This window comes from Papio anubis, chromosome 1, assembly GCF_008728515.1.
Source record: "Papio anubis isolate 15944 chromosome 1, Panubis1.0, whole genome shotgun sequence".
NCBI lineage: Eukaryota > Metazoa > Chordata > Mammalia > Primates > Cercopithecidae > Papio > Papio anubis.
Genome location: NC_044976.1, coordinates 145,459,269 through 145,479,153, shown reverse-complemented (window position 1 = coordinate 145,479,153; position 19,885 = coordinate 145,459,269). Strand labels below are relative to the sequence as shown.

Genomic DNA, 19,885 nt, shown 5'->3' with positions numbered 1-19,885 from the left:
ATAATAATAATAAAAAAAATAAAAAAATTAAAAAAAATGTGGAGAACTACTAGATATGAAGACATGTATGAAGCTACAGTAATTAAAACTAAATATTTTGATCCAAGTATAGCCAGACAGACAGATCATTGGGGCAGAAAAGAAAGTTCAGAAACAAATCCATCTTCACATGTACAGATACCTGATTCATGACGTTACCACTGCAGAATGGTAGAAACAATGATTTGTTTCAAGAAACAAGGTTTTCTAGGTTAATTATGCATACAGGTGGGAAAAAAATTTGACCCCTACTTTATATAATCTCAAAAAATCTATTCCAGATAGAACATAAACCAAAATTTGAAAAGTAAAAAAATAAAGCTTCCTGAATAAACTGTAGGAGAATATCTTCAAGATATCAGAGTTTGCAAAAATAGTCTAAACAGAATACAAGAAGTATTAAGTATAGAACAATGACTAAATTAGACTCATTAAAATTAAGAAGCTCTGCTTATCAACAAATACTATCAAGAGAATGAGACTATAAGCCTTAGCCCAGAAGACCGTATTTGCTATCATGTATTTGTCAAAGAACTCATATTCAAAATATTGAAAACCTCCAATAAATTATTAAGAAAAACACAAATTGTCCAATTAAATATTGGCAGAAGGCTTCACAAAAAAGCATATTCACTTGGCAAATAAGCCCATGAAAAGATCTGAGTATCACTAGTGATCAGGAAAGGCATTACCTGGCTACCAGAATGACAAAGAATGATAACATCTGGCAATACTAAGAGTTGGTAAGGATGTGGAACAACTGAAATCCTCAAATATTGCCTGTTGGGTCACCCACTTTGGAAAACTTTTCAGAAGTATTTCCTAAAGCTAAAAATATAACTGCATACACTATGGAAAAATCTCATTGGCATAGTGTTAAGCAAAAAGAACACAAAAGAGTACCTACTTCATGATTTTATTTGTATGATAGTTCAAGAATAGGCAACATTAATCTCTAGTTATAGAGGGCTACATTGATGCTATTCTGTTTTTACCTTTATAGTGGATGTTCATTAGGGGACTCTGAGATTCTGGAAATGCTCTACAACTTTTTCTAAATTAGAATTACACAGGTGTACATAAATATTAAAAACTCATCAAGCTATACCTTTAATATTTATGCACTATCTTGCATACATGTTTTGTTTTGCTTAAATCTTAAAAGATTACTTTAAAATGTCTAGACCACAAAGTTCATAAGCCATCTAAAAACTGAAGAAAACACATACAGCATAACATTCTTAACATAAATTAGTTTTTATAAATAAATAAGGAATTATAGAGTATAAATATGGACACATTGTATGAATAAGGAATTCACAAATGAAATGCAAATGATCCAGACATATGTAAAAAGCTACTCAAACTCATTAATGGCCAAATAATTCTAAGTCAATATTCAACAATATTTTTCACTTAGAGGAATGGCACGGGTGAAAAAAAAAAGTGGATAATTTGTAAGGTTAGTGTTTAAGGAAACAAGTACTTGGCTATATATTTTAATGAGGTTATAAATTTTCACAGCCTTTCTGGAGGTAGCCTGTTGTTATGCATTAGAGCAATCTCTGTAATATGTATTAAAATATAAAATGACCATGTACTTCAACCCAGCCATTCAATCTCTATGTAATTATTTCTATTTTAGGGAAATAATTATAATAACATTAATAATAATAATAGTATTATTTATGCCCAGGTGTGGTGGCTTACGCCTGTAATCCCAGCATTTTGGGAAGCCAAGGTGGGTGGATCATCTGAGGCCAGGAGTTCGAGACCAGCCTGGCCAACATGGTGAAACCCCATCTCTACTAAAAGTACAAAAGTTAGGTGTGGTGGCACACACCTGTAATCCCAGCTACTCAGGATGCTGAGGCAGGCGAATCGCTTGAACCTGGGAGGCAGAGGTTGCAGTGAGCCAAGATTGTACCACTGCACTCCAGCCTGGGGGACGAGCGAAACTCCATCTCAAAATAATAATAATAATAAAATAATAATCATCTTATTATTTACTAATATAGTTTAGTACACATTCTTGTTTTTTTTCAATATATAGAATATATGTTATCTTCTTAAATTACATGGCAAATTTTTAGTGTGAGAAAATATAAACTACATAGTCCAGTTAATTATATGTTAATATTATTTCTCAGTTTTCACCTAATACTGTATCAAGTCCTACTTTAACAATGCTGTACATTAAAATCCAGCCCTATGCCCAAGAGAGAAAATATAGTTTATATACAGGCATTGTGCTTAGCACTTCATTCATTCATTCATTTAACAAATAAATATTGAGTATCTACTACATGGCAGGTGCTTGAAACACAGTAATGTTTTATATGACATTGCTTCATTTGATCCTTACATTGGCTCTATGGGGTATCAATGTTATCATCACCATCACTTTAAAGTCAGGGTGACTACACTTCAGAGACATTAAAATACCTTGCCAGCCGTATAGCTAGTAAGTGAGAAAATGGGGTATGAACTCACGCAGGTTGGCACCAATGTATAGAATATTAAGGAACTGTGCAATCAGGTAACTGCTCAAATACGTATGTATGTATGTATATGTCTATGTATATGATTGATAGGTTGTTAGTTGATATATATAAATAGAAATGTAGATATAGACACAGATATATACATATATGTAGATATATATAATATTTTCTATAAAATAACTGCTAATTATACTGAAACATTTAAAAAAACCCTAAATGTTCACTATAGGAACTGAAGAAATATGGATAGCAACTATACAATTGCACACAATGCAGCCATCTTAAATGAGAACATATATCTAAATGAGAAGATACATTGACATGGAATGTTGTTTATAACATTTGAAAGAGAAGTATTTATTTTTAGAGGGCTCAGAGAAAGCATATGTATTGTAATTTTATTTTTGGAAAAATATATTTATAACTATATCTCTAGCTAAAAATGTACTAAAAATCTGGAGGAGTATAAAAAAGTTCAACTATATCTCTGAAGATAGAAATATGAAAAATACTTTTTATTTCACAGAGTTCCATATTGTTTAGATTTTTTTATAATGAGCATATATTATATAATAATATAAAATAATATTTTTATTTTAATATGTAGGCATTTTAAAGACCATTGTACTAGGTATTTCAAGATAATTTCTTATTTCAACTTCTGGTTTTATTCAATATATAGTATATGATATCTTCTTAAACTATATGGCTCATTTTTAATGTAATAAATGTAAATATTAGTCCAGTTAATTACATATTAATGCTATTTCTCAGGTTTCATCTAATACTTTGTAGTCCTACTTTAACAATGCTGTACATTAAAATGTAAACCCATCAAAAAAGACAGAGAGGAAATATAATTTATTACACATTGAAATTACTTAAAAACTAATCAGAATAAAGAAGTTTCTATTTGAAAGCTTCCCAAATGTAGTAAGTTAAATAGTAGACCCAAAAGATCTATTATCCACCTGGAACCTGTAACTGTGACCTTAATTTGGAAAAAGAGTCTTTGCAAGTATAATTAAGGAACTCAGGGTGAGATCCTCCTGACTGTGAGTGGGCCCTAAATCCAATGACAAGTGTCCTTATAACAGAGGTAAAGGGGAGAAGATTCAGAGGAGAGGGCCACATGAAGGCTGAGGCAAAGATTGCAGTTGGGAAGCAGCAAGTAAAGCAACACTAAGGATTGCCAGCAGCCACCACGAAGAGGGAGACATGGAATGGATTTGCCCTCACAGCCTCCAGAAGGAACCAACACCACTGAACCCTTAATTTCTGACTTTTCAGCTTCCAAAACTGTGAAAAAATAAGTTTTAATTTTATTAATCTGCCACCCAGTTGGTGGTAATTTGTTCAGTAGCCTTAGAAGATGAATACATGTAGATATTTTAAAATATTATTTGTTTGACGCATTTTTAAGAACAATGTAATTGGATGAAATAAATAACATTCTGAAGTCGGAAACTTACCATTTAAACTCTGTCCTATTTGCACAGTACCAGATGCAAAATCTGTAATTGAACCACTTAGAGTTCTTGCATCGAAAGGTGTATGATCCTTCTCCACGCCATTGATAAAGAAGCTGATTTTTGTCTGATGCACCTGTAAGAAATTACTACCGTTATTATTTTAAGTGCATAAACTTTTATTTTACAATAAACACATTTCAGCAGTTTTTCTTAAGTAACTTTCTTTCTTCTTTACTTTGTTCAGTTGGGAAGACTGAAAACAGTATTTTAATAGCTCAATGATATCTCCATGTGTTTATCTAGATATAAACCTACATAGTGTCATTTTGTGCTGTGATGATATCTCCCAGGGTGCTCACAGGTGTACATAATAGTTTGTCCAATACATATAACAGCTCTGATTGCCATGCTTTTACAGGGTTTTTGAGGATATGTTACTTCTTTATACACAAATTAAATTTGTTATGGCTATATTTGGAAATAAAGCAAAATGAGTACAAGGGGGAGAAATAATTAAAACCACATATAACAACAAAGAATTATATGTGGATATAATTCAAGCTACTGGGATCAAATATTTCTTGAATTTATTGTCTTGGGTATTGGTATCCGGTTGGTGATTTTCAGGTCTACTTTCCCAATGTAGGATAACAAAAGTTTGCCAGTCATATTCTAGACTAATCAATCAAGCAAGTTGCCTAATAACTGCATATATTAGGGATTAGCATTTTTTTTCCTGTAAATAGCTGAAGAATGTTTTTTTCTCTGCAAGTCAAATGATTTGGTTCTGTGGGCCAAATGGTTGCTGTCACAACTGCCCAACTCTAATGCCGTAATGCAAAAGCATCCTCAGACAATATATAAACAAATGAGCATGGCTGTGTCTAAATAAAACTTTATTTATAAAAACAGGTGGCCAGCCAATTTGACCCACAGGTTGTAGTTTGATAACTCTTGGATTACATGATTAAAAAGCTATGGGATTTTTGTTACGTGACAGGAGCCCAGAATAGCCAATTCTATCAAACTTTTATGCAAAACACCCATAGATATCTGCACAAAATCTTTGATTGCATACACTTCTAAATAAACTAATCCGCTGTTTGGACATCAACTTTATCTCTGCAAATAGTCTCTTTGTTCAAGTGCTTTTAGCTTAAATGTAAAAGGAATAATTGGTACTCTAATTAGTGAAGGAGCTGAAATGGCAACTAAAAGGGTTTGGAAAGGGGAGGGGTTGAGACGGGGAGGAGAGAGTGAGATTTAAGGTCATGCAATGGAAAGGTTGGATGCTAACATTTTAATTAAAATGATAGCAAACCATTCAACATGCTATTCTGCTATGGACTTTGAGTGATAATGATGTATCAATGTAGGTCCAGCAATTTTAACAAATATATCGCCACTCTGGTGCAGGGCTTTAATAGAGGGGGAGACTGTGGGTACGTGGGGGTACAGCATGTTTGGGAGATCTCTGTACTTCCCACTCAATGTTGCTGTGAGCCTGAAACTACTTATACTTTTAATGCTTTTATGTTAAAAAGACTTGCAATAATTAATGAAGATAAACATTTATTCTCAAACATCTTAAAATCATTATGTGAACTATTGCCTTAAAAATCTTTTTCAACATGCCCCCAAACAAACAAAACAAAAGAAAATAAAAAACCAGGAAGTTAATACAATAATTACTTGGTAATATTGATTTTTTCAAAAAGTTACCCAAAATGGCTTTTCTCCATTCTAACTACCCTACTTTCATTTAAACCATGTTCTTTCTTAAATCCATTGATCTAGTGTTGCATTTGATTTAATTTTAAAACAAAGCTTTAATATACCTCAAATCCTATGCCAAGTCCTCAAGGGCCTGGATATATTCCGCTTTGTTGGGTAGTGGGGCTGCATTTTTTTTTTTTTTTTTTTGCATCCTATTTTTTACAGCCTGTTACTGTCATTTGGTGTTTGACTGTTATCATTATAAAAGATACAGGCTTTTCTACTTTGTTATTTGTAGCATTATCTCATGTTTTACAACATCTTTGCACAACATGCAGGCACATGAAATATAACTAGTGAAAAGTTCTCGGTGGTATTAATGCATAAAAAAGAATGTGGTTCCATCTCTACTGTCTTTACCCAGCCAAAAGCTGATGAACAGCCAATTTTCCTTTATCACATTAGCACAGCCATGAGGGAAACACATTTGTTCTAGTCAGCTACACTAAAGATACTATTACCAATCTAACATATACATGTTTTATATCAGCAGTATTCTCAGAGCATGAGAGAGCCAACAATATATTAACACTAGCATGACAGTTTATTTAAGAAAAGAAAATTGTCTCTGTAGAGGGACAGAAGTTAGAAATGTATGGCTAAAGCTCAGTGTCACTGGTCTAATAAAGGTAATAATTCTTAGGCTTTCTTTATAGCAGGTAACACTCCTGTGACAGTTCTGTCATATCATTCAAATAAAAATGTTGTCTTTTACAAGTTTAAGTGCACCTTTATTTTGAGTCAGATAGAAAGCATGTTTTTGATTTTCTGTATTCACCGTATTATATCTGTTGTCAAGAGTTCAGGACCTTCTTTTTTATCAACTCATCACATATTTGCTTAGTAGAAGAATTCAGTGTCACTTGCAGTGAATTCCAGAAGGATATTTTCACTTTGTAGGTACTTAAATAATGATTAATGATGATCCCAAGCCACTCTCTTCCATTGCCCCCTCCCCTACCAACCACCTTTCCATACATAAGATTAAATCTTCTTTGGTTTTTCTGCACCATGTTTTATGTTCCAAGATTCTCTAAACTACTTTACAATTCTGATCTGGGGCCCCATCACCCTGAAGCTGTAAAGACTGAGGTGGATTTTTGCAATAGCTCATCCTGATGGTCCCCTTGCTAGTTATTTAAGGGAATACATACAATGGAATTTCTGATTTGTGAAAAGAAAGCCTTTTGCTACAATAAACTTCGCACCTATCTCATTCTCTAGCCCTATGAGGATAAGAGGAGCTTGTGCATGTTTATTGATGTGTCTTGAATGAATGAATTGACAAAACCAGTAGCAGTTGTAGAAAAGTCTTTAAATCCCCTTCATAAGAGATCCAAAAGCACTTTGGAAAGAAGATACGGAGAAGGTCATGCTCAAATCTTCATTCTCTTCAGTTTCATATTTTATTTTAACCACTTTTTTGGTCACATTTGTGTCCCTGTGACAGATCATACTCATCCCTTTAAGTATAAGAGTACACTAGATTTTTTTTTTTAAGTAGAATTCTTGACACTATCCTCCCATTCGCATGTTTGATTAGTGAGAAATATAATTCAAAAGTCCAGAAAGTTACATAATAACTCAGTAGCTACCAAGGGGAAAATAGAATCAAGTCCACCTAGACTAGAGTAATTTTCCACAATCACCTGTTCCATTGAAATGCCAAATCTTTGCTGCCATTTTACTCCTGCTGGCCATCCAAACTGAAAGAAACTGCTGACTCAGGCTGAGAAATAGAGAGACAGAGTACCTGTGCTGAATATCTTACCGGATAAATGGTATTCCCATTGCCTACATTCTTCTAATTTAAATTGAATTCATAAAGCATCAACTCAGTGCCCACAGTGGCCCTATGACCTACACCAACAAAAGTTAAGTTGTCATCCTTTCTCTCAAGGAGCTTGTATGTATGATAACAACAGAATACATTTTAATATACTAGATAGTGTTTGCATCACAATAAATGATGATGATTGTTTCTAACTTAAATACTGAATCTTAATGCAGTCAAGAAGGATTATCTTTTCCAAGGAGTTGCTTTGAGAAATTATGTCTTAATTTGTTAATATGTGTGGTATATAACATATTTTTGGACTTTCTCTCTGTAACTTGCTTTCCCAGAACCAACTTAGAAGCTTCCCAGGAAGAGCAGTTTTATTAATCTGGAGGGCCTCATTTAAAGCAAAACCATTTTGTGCATTCAGAATAACATCTTTCTAATAGATTAACATGAAGTGATTTGACAACATATCTTAAATTTAAATGTACCCTCAAAAGATCATGATGGATGATACGAATAAAAGGAACATAATTTTGAATGCTAAGAAATTCAAACAAAAAAGAAAAACCACTGTGATATGAATCAGAAGAGAAAACTTTATGGAGGAGAAAAGTCTTGGACTTTCTGAAATAGAAATTGCCCTGAAATAGAAATTTCTATTTCTAAGTGAAAGAAAGATTTGCATAAAAAGATTCCACTATTCCATCCATAATTTTTAAGCTAAAGTAAGGCAATGTATCCTGAAAATTCTATAAGTTTATTTTAAAATATCACATGTATATTGTATTCCCCTACCTAAGAACACGTGGAATCCCCACACATCCCATCCAATTGGTTACCATCCTAAACCTAAGGCCTTCTGAGTTTTTCCTCACTCATCTCACCCAATTTATTTCTAACCTTCACCAACAGCCAACCTCCAATCTAATTGGTAAAATTTCCTCACTGTCTGATGATCACACATCATTTAATCTCATGATGTGTTCAAGCTATTTCCATATAGGCACTTAACTAAATTTTTAGTATTTTTCAAAGCACACATCTCAAGTCCTCTATTCTCCAATAATTCTTTGCCACTTACTTTGACATTGTAAAAGTAGCTAACATATTAAAAAGCTAGTATGAGCATTGCACGGTGGCTCACACCTCTAATCCGAGAACTTTGGGAGGCCGAGGCAGGCAGATCATGAGGTCAGGAGTTTGAGACCGTCAACATAGTGAAACACCATCTCTAGTAAAAAAAAAAAAAAAAAAATACAAAAAGTAGCCCGGTGTGGCGGCACACGCCTGTAGTCTCAGGTACTCGGGAGGCTAAGGCAGGAGAATCTCTTGAACCCGGGAGGCAGAGGTTGCAGTGAGCCAAGATGGCGCCATTGCACTCCAGCCTGGGTGACAGGGTGACAGAGTGAGACTCCACCAAAAAAACAAAAAAAAGAAGAAACAAGAAAAAAAAGCTACTATGTCAGCCATTGTTCTAAAATATGTATGCATATTCATTCTTTTTAACTTTACAGTTACCTAAGACAGGTTTGTTTTTTTTTTTCTCCATTTTAAATATAATTAAAAAGAAGCACAGACGATTGAAAACAAACATTTGGCCTGGCACAGTGGTACGCGCCTGTAATCCCAGCACTCTGCGAAGCCGAGGTGGGCGGATCACTTGAGGTGAAACGTTCTAGGCCAACATGGCGAAACTCCATCTCTACTAAAAATGCAAAAAAAATTAGCCAGGTGTGATGACGCATTCCTGTAATTACAGCTACTTGGGAGGCCAAGGCAGGAGAATTGCTTGAACCAAGGAGGTGGAGCTTGCAGTGAGCCGAGATCGCGCCACTGCACTCCAGCCTGGGCCACAGGGTGAGACTGTCAAAAAAAAAAAAAAAGCTTAGCTCAGTGATTCACCCCTGTATTCCCAGTAGTTTGGGAGGCCAAGGTGGGTGGATCACGAGGTAGGTAAAAGAGTCCAAAATCAGCCTGGCCAAGATGGTGAAACTCCGTCTCTACTAAAAATACAAAAATTAGCTGGGTGTGGTGGCACGAGCTTGTAATACCAGCTACTTGGGAGGCTGCAGCAGAGAATTGGTTAAACACGGGAGGCTGAGGTTGTAGTGAGCCGAAATGGAGCCACTGAACTCCAGATTGTACGACAGAGCAAGACTGTCTCAAAAAAAAAAAAAAAAAAAATTAAGGTGCTATAGAAGGGTGACTAGTGGTTTCAGAGACAGTTTTAAACAGCTAATTTAATTAACAAGTTACAGCCAGTTAGGGTTTTGAAGTAATAGTCATTTAGTTTGTTAAATCCATCCATTTAGCATCTCTTCTATACCTCTACCCAGTGATGATTCAGGATTGATGTCAACACCTCCCACAATAGGAAAGGTGACATCCGCTGTGTGCTATAATCACTTAACACGTGCCCCTCATTGTGCTGAACATTTTCCCTGTATCATGGCACTGCCTTCCCAGATCGCTGCTTCACAATGGTGTTGTCCCCACATTACAAAGGAGGACACTCAGGCTAAACTATTCTAGTATTCCGCCTCTGCAGATTTTGGGAATGCCTTTCTCTTTGAACAGCTTTTACTATTATATGTAATTATTATAAATGATTGAACCCAAAGGTATCTCCTTATAACTTCAGTTCATAAGTTCCAGTTCTAGTTATTGAGACTACACCAAACAAATTTAATCACTTTTCCACGTGAGAGCTTACATAAACGTAAAGAAGGTTGTCATTCCTCTCCTAAGTCTTCTTCAAGATAAATGTGTTTAGTTTCTGTGATGTTCTAAATATGACATAGTTTTTAGTGTCTCTCTTCTTAAAATGTGGCTCCAGAAATACTACAATCTCTAGATGTGGTCTGACCTGTCAAACTGGTACAGGATTGTCACATTAATACAATTCAAAATTGCAGGTTAGATTTTTGGCAATGACATCATGCAGCTAAAACTGATAAATTAAGTTGAGCTGACTGTTAACTAAAACACTGTCTTTTTTTTTTTCTTACTTACATCAACTGCTAACTCACATCTACCCCATTCTATACATATACAGTTGGCTTTGTGGACCCAAGGGTTGACATTTATATTTATCTATGTTATATTTCATCTCATTAGATTCAGCCCATTGCTCTGAGCTGTCAAAATCTTTTTGGATGCTATATCTGTCATGCAGTGCATTTACTATCCCTCTAAGATTTATGTCATTTGCAACTTTGATGAGCATGCTTTATATGCTGGACAGGAGCTTAATAAACACTAACTGATTGATTGGCTAATTGATACTCTGAAAACATCACGAACTACGTGATGTTACAACTCTAAGCAATAAAGAAAAGGCACCGTTTTCTAACAAAAGTGTGTCATAGTGTGATTCTTCACATACTTTTCAGAGTGGCCTTGTTTACTGACATGAATTTTTATATAATTATAAATGCTCCAGTTTATTAAATATTCTCTATTGAGTGATGTTTATACAAACAATATGAATAAGTACTTGAGGACATTATTCAGGGATAGTTGCTTTGGCAGAAATTAACCAGGTGGGTGGCCCACAAACATTTGTAGTGTTTGGAATGTGTATGTGTTCCTGCTACTAGTTTGATTGACTGAGTAACTGCTGGTATACCGCTCAAAGATTTTTTCTTGGTTTTGTTTCAGCTTTGTGTTTTCCATGAGCTCCTGGGGTTTTATTTCAACACTTTTTCCTCTGTCCCCTTCTCTCCATTCCCACACCTTCACACACCCCAAGCCAACATATACACTCACTTTCCTTTTTTCCTCTCTGAGTAACTCAGACAAGACAAGCCAGGCTCTTGAAGCGATCTATAGGAAAAGCCTAAGTGTATTACATTTGCACCCTGCGTGTGATTCTCCAGATTTGCTGTTCTCCCCTGATCTCTATTAAAGCTCTTCATATACTGCAACCTCCAACAAACAAGTCCCCATTTAATTGATCTCTAAAAATTTAACATAGGAATACAAGTAGATTTTTTTTTTTTTTTTGTCCTGTCTTGACTGGATGTGAAACTCTCACGGCCTCTTCTTCCTACACATTTAAATTACTCTCTTCTCTCTACTGCCAAAAAAAAAAAAAAAAAAAAAAGCTATTAATTTACACATATACATGATAGAAAATCTGCCAACAGTCTGATTTATTGAATTCCTAAGGAATAGGGAAAGTTCCAGCCGGTTTTTTCTAGATACTGCTTAAAGATGTGCCATGCACAATTCTACATTTAAGAAAGCTTTTGGTGCATACTTGATCACAATATTAGATACCCTTAATTATTTCAGTATATCATTGTGCCTTTTTCTATTTTACCCATGGAGAACAGATGATTTCCAAAAGATTATCAAGTTAGCTGTAGAATACCTTAGAAAACTTTTTCAGTATGTTACATCCCAATGATCTAGAAGTTACTTGTTATAACTACAATGTCCTCTCCTTAAAAGTGAGTCAACCTCTTTTGTCTCCCATGTTTATAAAGAAAACTGCTCTTCATACTCTCTCTAAAATCCAATCACTTGTTTGAAAATGATCCTGTTGTTTGAATATCAGACAGGCACGTTATGATATGCTAAGTGTGATGCTAGTACACATAAGGGGTATATAAAACACAGACCTTTTCTTCAAGGAACTTGCAATCTGTAATAGAAATGGGCATATAAAATACTTTCAATGAAAGGAGGCAATATAATAAATGAATATGAATAAAGTGTTTACAAACAAAGATGAGAATATGAAAATATCTTTGAAGTCTCCTCCACCAAATATCTCCCTGTACTCTTCTTCTCTCTATTGAGGTCTTCCTCAAATGAGTTGTTTGTACTTCCTCTGTCCATTTTCTCTTTTCCCATTCCATCTGTAATGCAGCTCAATCAGTAGTTTCTGTTTTTTATTACTTTAAAAAATAACTCTTTCAAACTTACAGGAAAGTCACAAGAATAGTACAAAGAATTTTTTTCTGACCCACTTGAGATTAAATTTTTGACTTACTGACACAATCCCCCTGAATACTGCAGTGTGTATTTGCTACAAAAAGACATTCTTTTACGTAAGTATGATGTAAACATCAAAGTTATTGGTACACCGCTACCATTTTATCTTTAAAGCCCATTCAAGTTTTGTCAATGACCCCAAAAATGTCTTTTATAGAAAAAACACCTGCAGCCCCAAATCACATGTTGCCTTTAGTTGTCATGACTCTAAGGTTTCTTTTGATCTGAAAGAGTTCCTCAATCTTTCTTTGGCTTTTCTGATCTTAATACTGTTAAAGAGGACCACCCAGTTATTTTGTAGATTGCCTCTCAATTTGGGTTTGTCTAATTTTTCCCGGTGATTAAATTCAGGTAATACAGTGATTATATTATATCTTATCATGCCTTACATCATTTCTATTTGTTCCATTACCAATGATGTTAACTTCAATCATTTGCATTAATATATCTGCCAGGCTTCCACACTGTAAAAATACAATTTTCCCCTTTGCAATTAGCAAACATTTTGTGAGCAGATACTTCGAGACTGTATAAATACCCTATTGCTTATTAAAAATTCAATGCATGCATATGCTTATTTTTATCTGTATAGACTCATGAGTCTCTATTTTATTCAGCGGGGTATAATTCATTACTCTCAATATGTATTTCAATGCTCAAGTTGTTCCAGGTTTGGACAGTATAGACCCCATACAGCTGCATTCTGGGTCATATTGACATGTTCTAATAGTTCTTTGAGTATCTTCTTACTTTATGACACAAGATGTTCTAGGCTCATTTTGTACTTCCCCACCACAGCCCTGGAATCAGCTATTTCTCCAAGAAATCCTGGTTCCCCTAAGAGATGAATGGTCTTTAGGAACAAAGATTCTGTGCTAAGTAGATTCATGCTATTTCAGTGTTACTGCTCCCAGGCCCACTCTCTCCCCTCAGTGGTTAGCTGTAGGGAATATGGATATATAGGGAATATGAATATAAATAGATACTACTAGATAGATTAGATTTGATGCACACACTTACTTCTATATTACTTCTATAAACCATTGACCCTTGAACAATATGGGGGTTAGGGCACGTACCACCTGTGCAGTAAAGCCACCAACTGCATTAGCTCCTAACAAGAGACTCAGTCTTATTTTTGGAGCTTTGAAACTAGGCATCGATTTCTCTTCTCTAGCTATGAAAGTCCTAGATAGTGTTTTCTTCCAAGAGAAGGCCTTTTCATCCACATAGAAATAATGTTGTTTAGTGTAGCCACCTTCATCAGTGATCTTATCTAGATCTTCTGGATAACTTGCAACTTCTACAACAGCACTTGCTATTTCAACCTTGCGGTTTTATGTTATGGAAACTACTTTCTTCCTTAAACCTTGTGAACCAATCTCTGCTAGCTTCCAGCTTTTCTTCTGTAGCTTCCTCATTTCCCTCAGACTTCACAGAATGGAATATTAGGGCCTTGTCTGGATTAGACTTTGGCTTAAGAGAATATTGTAGCTGGCCTGGTCTTCTATGTGGACCACTCAAATTTTCTCCACATCAGCAATAAAGCTGTTTCTGTTTTTATCATTTTTGTGGTCATTAGAATAGCACTTTAATTTTCCCTCAAGAACTTTTCCTTTGCATTCAACTTGGCTGTTTGGAGCAAGAGGACTAGCTTTCATCCAGTCAACTTTCTACATGCTTTCCTCACTAAGCTTAATCATTTCTAGCTTTTGATTTCAAGTGAGAGAAATGTTACTCTTCCTTTCATGTGAACACAGAGAGGCCACTGTAGTGGCCTTGGTCTAATTGAATTGCAATATTGTTGGGTCTGAGGGAACAGGGAGGCCCAAGGGGAAGGAGCGAATCAGAAGAACATTCTGCTGGTGGAGAAATCATAACACACACAACATTTATTGATTAACTTTGCCATCATATATTGGTGTGGTTCATGCACTCCCTGAAATTATAATAACATCACAGATCACCATAACAGCTATAATAACTGGAAAAAAGTTTAAATTTGGGGGAGAATTGCCAAAATGTGATACATACACAAAACAGCACATGCTGTTGGAAAAATAGCACTGATATATGACATGTTTGCCTGAAACAAGGTTGCCATAAACCTTCAATTTGTAAAAAATAAAATAAAAATAAAAAACACATTGTCTGTGAAGCACAGTAGAACAAAGTAAGCTTGCCACTAGCAACTGCTGGACACTAATTTAATCTTTATCAAATGAATGAAGCTTCATCTAAACCAACTCTTGAAAGATTAATATGATTTATCAAAGTATGAGAATAGTAGAGGACAGTGAATAAGTTGTAGGAAAACAGAAAAAAACAAGAAACAGTAAAATTTAAAATGATTAGGTTACTCCAAGCCTTCTATTGATCCTGATAAATCCCTATTCTTTCAAATATTCTTTTCATAAAATGAATATTTAAATGTGTTAAATTTAAAATCACCATTTTCACTTTTCCTCAAGACATTTATAGTTTTTAAAAAAATCTCTTAAATCACAGTAATACAGTTACATATCATTAGGTCAGATTATGCCTGAAGGAAAATAATGAAAACAGTGAACACAGGATTTCTGTTTATACTTCCAGGGAATAAGCCAAAGTATTCCAGGAGATATGAACTCACTGCTGACCCCAAGTCAGAAGGGCCATCAATCAGGCCCTCAATATGTAGACAGATATATAGAAAATCATTTATTTGTATAGTTCAAAAACTAAACTTCATGCAAGCACTCAATGGATGTCATAAAGATCCTAAAGAGTAATTTGTAAAATTTGTAGAAATGGTCCTGCCACATAAACAAAACAGGGCTGAATGCTCACTTATACTGTGCATGAGTTACATCAGCTAAAATCTTCAACAAGGGTAGAACATCCCATTATATAATAAATAAATTATGTATTAATTTTATATTCTTAAAAGAAAGGCATACTTTTCTGTAAGTACCTATGCTTCAGCCATTTTGTGTCTTCTTAGATTTTTTCAGCTCCAGTAGACAGTACTGGGCAAAATTTATTAAAAATATGTCTCAAAAACTAAATGAAGAACCATTTTAAACAAAAGAAAAAATCTGAATCTCTTTAACCTCCTTCAGAGAACTGTATTGTGAAATATGATTTGGATTATTATTTTTTTTAATTCTAGAATTGAGAATAACACCTTTATTGTGGCCACTGTTTAAAGGTAGTCCTTTCTGATCAAAAGCTGGAGAGACAGTAATTGTCTAGGCAGTTTTTGCACAATCAGTCATGGAGAAGTGCACACACTTAATTTGTTTGCACCAAAAAAGAACGGCAGAAAACAGTCATTAATTTAAGGTAAGAATATATCATCTCTAAATACAAAAGTAGGTATTCATGGGTCAAAAGCAGAATATTCAGTGAACAGTTTCCTTGATTCCCTTCACAATCACAAAAATAAGATTGTGGTATCAATTTAAACATAAGTCAATAGTTTTTGTTATCATCTGGAGAACGTCATACTGGCAATTACTATTGAAAATAATATTCATTTTGTCTTTTTATCATTTGTATTTATTCAGTCCAATTCTAACATGTTTCTTCCCAAACCATGTTACTCCAGGTAAGCAGCAGGTGAAAGAAAGGTAAGGGAAGGCAAGGGGAGAAGGAGAGGGGAGGGAAGGGGAAAGAGATGAAAGAGAAAGAAAGAAAAAAGAAAGAAAGAGAGAGAAATAGAGAAGGAAAGAAAGAAGGAAAGAAAGAAAGAAAGAAAGAAAGAAAGAAAGAAAGAAAGAAAGAAAGAAAGGAAGGAAGGAAGGAAGGAAGGAAGGAAGAAAGGGAGAAAGAAAGAGAAAGAGAGAAATAGGGAAAGAGGAAGGAGGGAAGGAAGGAAGGAAAAAAGGAGGAGGGAGGGAAGGAGGAGGGAGGGAAGGAGGGAGAAAATTTGGTGGGGCTGTGTGCTTCAGATAGTTATCTCTTCGCAAAGCGTGGTTTAGCTTCCCTCAAAGGTGGACATGCCTCAGAAGGTGAAGTCCAGGAAAAAAATTTCTTGGTGGGAGAAACATTTGCATGCTGATTTTACTCCTTAAGAAGAAAAATAATGAGCCTAAACTATTTTCAGTGTTATATTTAGAAATAAATCAATAACAAAGGTCGATATTAAATGGTGAAATACTTAAAATGTAAAGGTGAGAATGATTAAAGTTATAACATCTAATATTTTTTTAAAAGTGTAATATTCATTTTCTGTCACATAATACTGTTTAGGATCTTTCTATGGTACTTTATATCTCCTAAGACTTATAGCAATGGACATTTCTAAATTAGTGTCACTTCCGTTCTATGTAAATATAATCAAGGTAGTTTACCTCTACCCTCCACAAATCCACCTTTGAATGACTATGAGTTTTCATCTTAAGCTGAGATCACAGGACTTCTAATGTTTTCTTAGAACAAAATGTAGGGATGAAGAGATATAAGGTAGCTGAGTCTTTACTGTCAGATCTCAGTTTACATATTGACACCTCAGAGAACCCCCGAATACTCACACAAGCTTTAATAATCACTCAAAAACTTTGTTATATTGTACTATTTTAATTCACTGGGCATTACTTTTCTCTCAGTGTATTTCTTATTTATTTGTTTTTTTTTTCTTTCCCTCACCCACCCCTCAACATGCACACATGTATGCACACAAACAACTAACATCAGCTATAATCAATTCACTGCATTAGTCTCAACATCTACTAATAGAACAAAGCCCATTTGACTAGAAGATGCATTTCTTTTGGCAACTTTACCAGAATTCTTTATATATTTTTTATAATTTTTTTCTCCATCTCTGTTTTCATCTTCTGAAACTTTTTGTAGGTGGGCATTGGATCTGTCTGCAGATGTGTTTCTATTCACCCTAGATTGGATTTGATAATTGTGGGGCAAAGGCAGGTACGCAATACAACTTATTTTTTTGCCATGGGGACTCCACTACATCCTTTTCCCATCCACCTGCCTTCTTGTGGCCTGAGAGCCCACACTCTGTGCTCCAAATTGAGGTCAAATCTTTCCACTCGCTGATGCCTGGTGATGGGAAAGAGCATGAGAAGCCGACCCAGACTGTCACTCCAAATGCTGTTTGCAATTCATGTCACTGGCAGTCACACCCACATGTCCCCTGCCCATGGAGGCTGTCAGCTCTCTGTGTGCAGCACCAACTCAGTACTCTCCTCTACTGCATTTCTCTCCTGTGTATACTTTGAACTGTGATTTCCTTTGCCAACCTAATTTCATCTGCTTTCTTCTTCTAAGGATTCCTTTAAAAAGTTTTCATCATCATTGTGTTCTTTTCTATACTTCACAGTAATAGCATCTTCAATCAGCTGCTAATGTCTAATCAGATTAAAACTGTAAATCTCTTTCTCCAGAAAAAAAAAAAAAAAAGCAGAAACCCAGTAAACAAATTGTAAGAAGCACATACAAGTGCTGTTCAAGTGCTTTATTCATGATGCACTTGAGATCTTCTCAAAATTTCACTGTTCCATTAGACTTTTACACTACCAGGAATCAGTGTCTTAGCCATTTATACCATCAGACCAGCTGGATGACAGCAAGTTGTCAACAGATTTCCCAAGGATTTCTCTGAGGAGCTAGAGACTTACAACGGGCAGAAAGTGTCATTCCATCTGAATCCAACCATTACATCAATTGACCTGAAAGCTAGAAAGGTTCTATTTCTCTAAGGAAAAGAAAACAATTGAAAAGCTTGAGTATCCAATCAAACAAATTACATTTGCGACCCTCCCCAGAGGGCTACACTATTTAGGCTCTAAGAAGAGTTTAGTTGGAATATATATTTTAAAGGACAAGCTTATCAAAGAATACTACAAAGGAACAGAAAACAAAAGTAAATAAGACAAATATAATTGAACCAAAGAGCCATATATGTATATAAAATCCCAAACTTACTTGAAGTAATATTTTATATGAACTTGAATTCAAGCACCGTCATGTAAAACTGGATATTTATTGACTTAAGGAGAGAATTGATAAGGAATTTAGTTTTATTTCACCTTTTCATTAATGATCAGCAAGTAGCAATCTTAATGAAAACAGTAGATGACAGTAAATTGATAGGTACCGCAAAAGGCATTAGAAACAACATAAAAGAAGATGCAAGAAGGTAGATATTGGGATGGTACTAAGAATAAAATCCACTGTAGTTAAATGGAAGGTCATTCAAAACACACCTTCTAAATAATATCTCTTTCCAAGTAGCTTAAAATATTTATGAGTATTACTATAAGTACTGCCTATTTATTTGGAAGCAACACTGTTCCAGGCACCAGAATACAGAGTCAGAATGACAAAAAAACTAAAGACATCGGAAATGCCAATACAGAAAAAACAAAAAGTTCTAGGGAATGTGAAAGGAGGCCAGTGTTTGTGTGTTTTTCACTTAATATGAAAAGTTAAGAAAATATGTATTATTTTAAAGGAAATTCCAGTTATTTTCCAGGCTGTAATAGAGCTCAGGGAAGGCTAAGACTGAATATAACTGTGAAGAGAAAAAAATATCATTGACTTCAGTGTGAGACAAAATACGAGAGAAAAAAACAGAACCACAAGTTTAGCCACAGTTTTTCTAAAACTAATTAGAGTACTGAGCTTTATAACCTGGAAGAGACTGTAAAGTAATTACTAATCATGGAAAAGATAATGTTTTCAGGATAAAGAGAAGATTTATTACATAATTTAGCAAAGCTGTAAATGTCCACCCATCATTTAGAAAATACATTTAGCTTTTCATTCTATCACGTATCGCTTTTTCTCAATATCATCTTTTGCCAAACTCAATATTTCTGTTTGTTTATATATTTACTTATATTAAACATACACTACATAAGATATATTTTGCTGTTCTGAGCACATATGAGTGAACAAAGTATCTGCCTTCAGTAAATTAAAAAATATACGTAATGCAAAACCTACTTAATATCTAAGTACGTGATTTTGGGAGCCCTTAAAGCTCAAAGTACATACAAGGCCAATGAAGCTATAGAGGCACCATCTAACAGATTTTGAAGGATCTTGAACGTCTTGCTAAGGGAAGGAAATTTCATTCTCTGGAGTGTGAACAATGGTGAGCATAGTGTTTATTTAAGGAGAGGAAGGATGTAATAACATTTACATTTTAGAAAGAAATTTTCACAATGAAGTTTTTTACAAAGACAAAGTAATCAACAATACTAGGGGGGAAAGCGGAAAGGGAACAATCAGAAATGTATTGCAATATACAAAGCAAAGGTAACAAAGCCTCCTCTTTCTAGCTACCACTTGAAAGCCATGTT

The 19,885-nt window shown here is 34.8% G+C and overlaps 1 protein-coding gene across 1 annotated transcript in view; it reads right to left on the bottom strand.

Annotated features, from left to right (window-relative positions):
- USH2A (usherin) overlaps nt 1-19,885 on the bottom strand; it is a 790,277-nt gene that overhangs the window by 727,015 nt on the left and 43,377 nt on the right. The window contains exon 3 of the mRNA XM_021927201.2: nt 4,016-4,148. Coding sequence (XP_021782893.2) covers nt 4,016-4,148 — 133 coding nt within the window. The remainder of the gene's footprint in view (nt 1-4,015; nt 4,149-19,885) is intronic.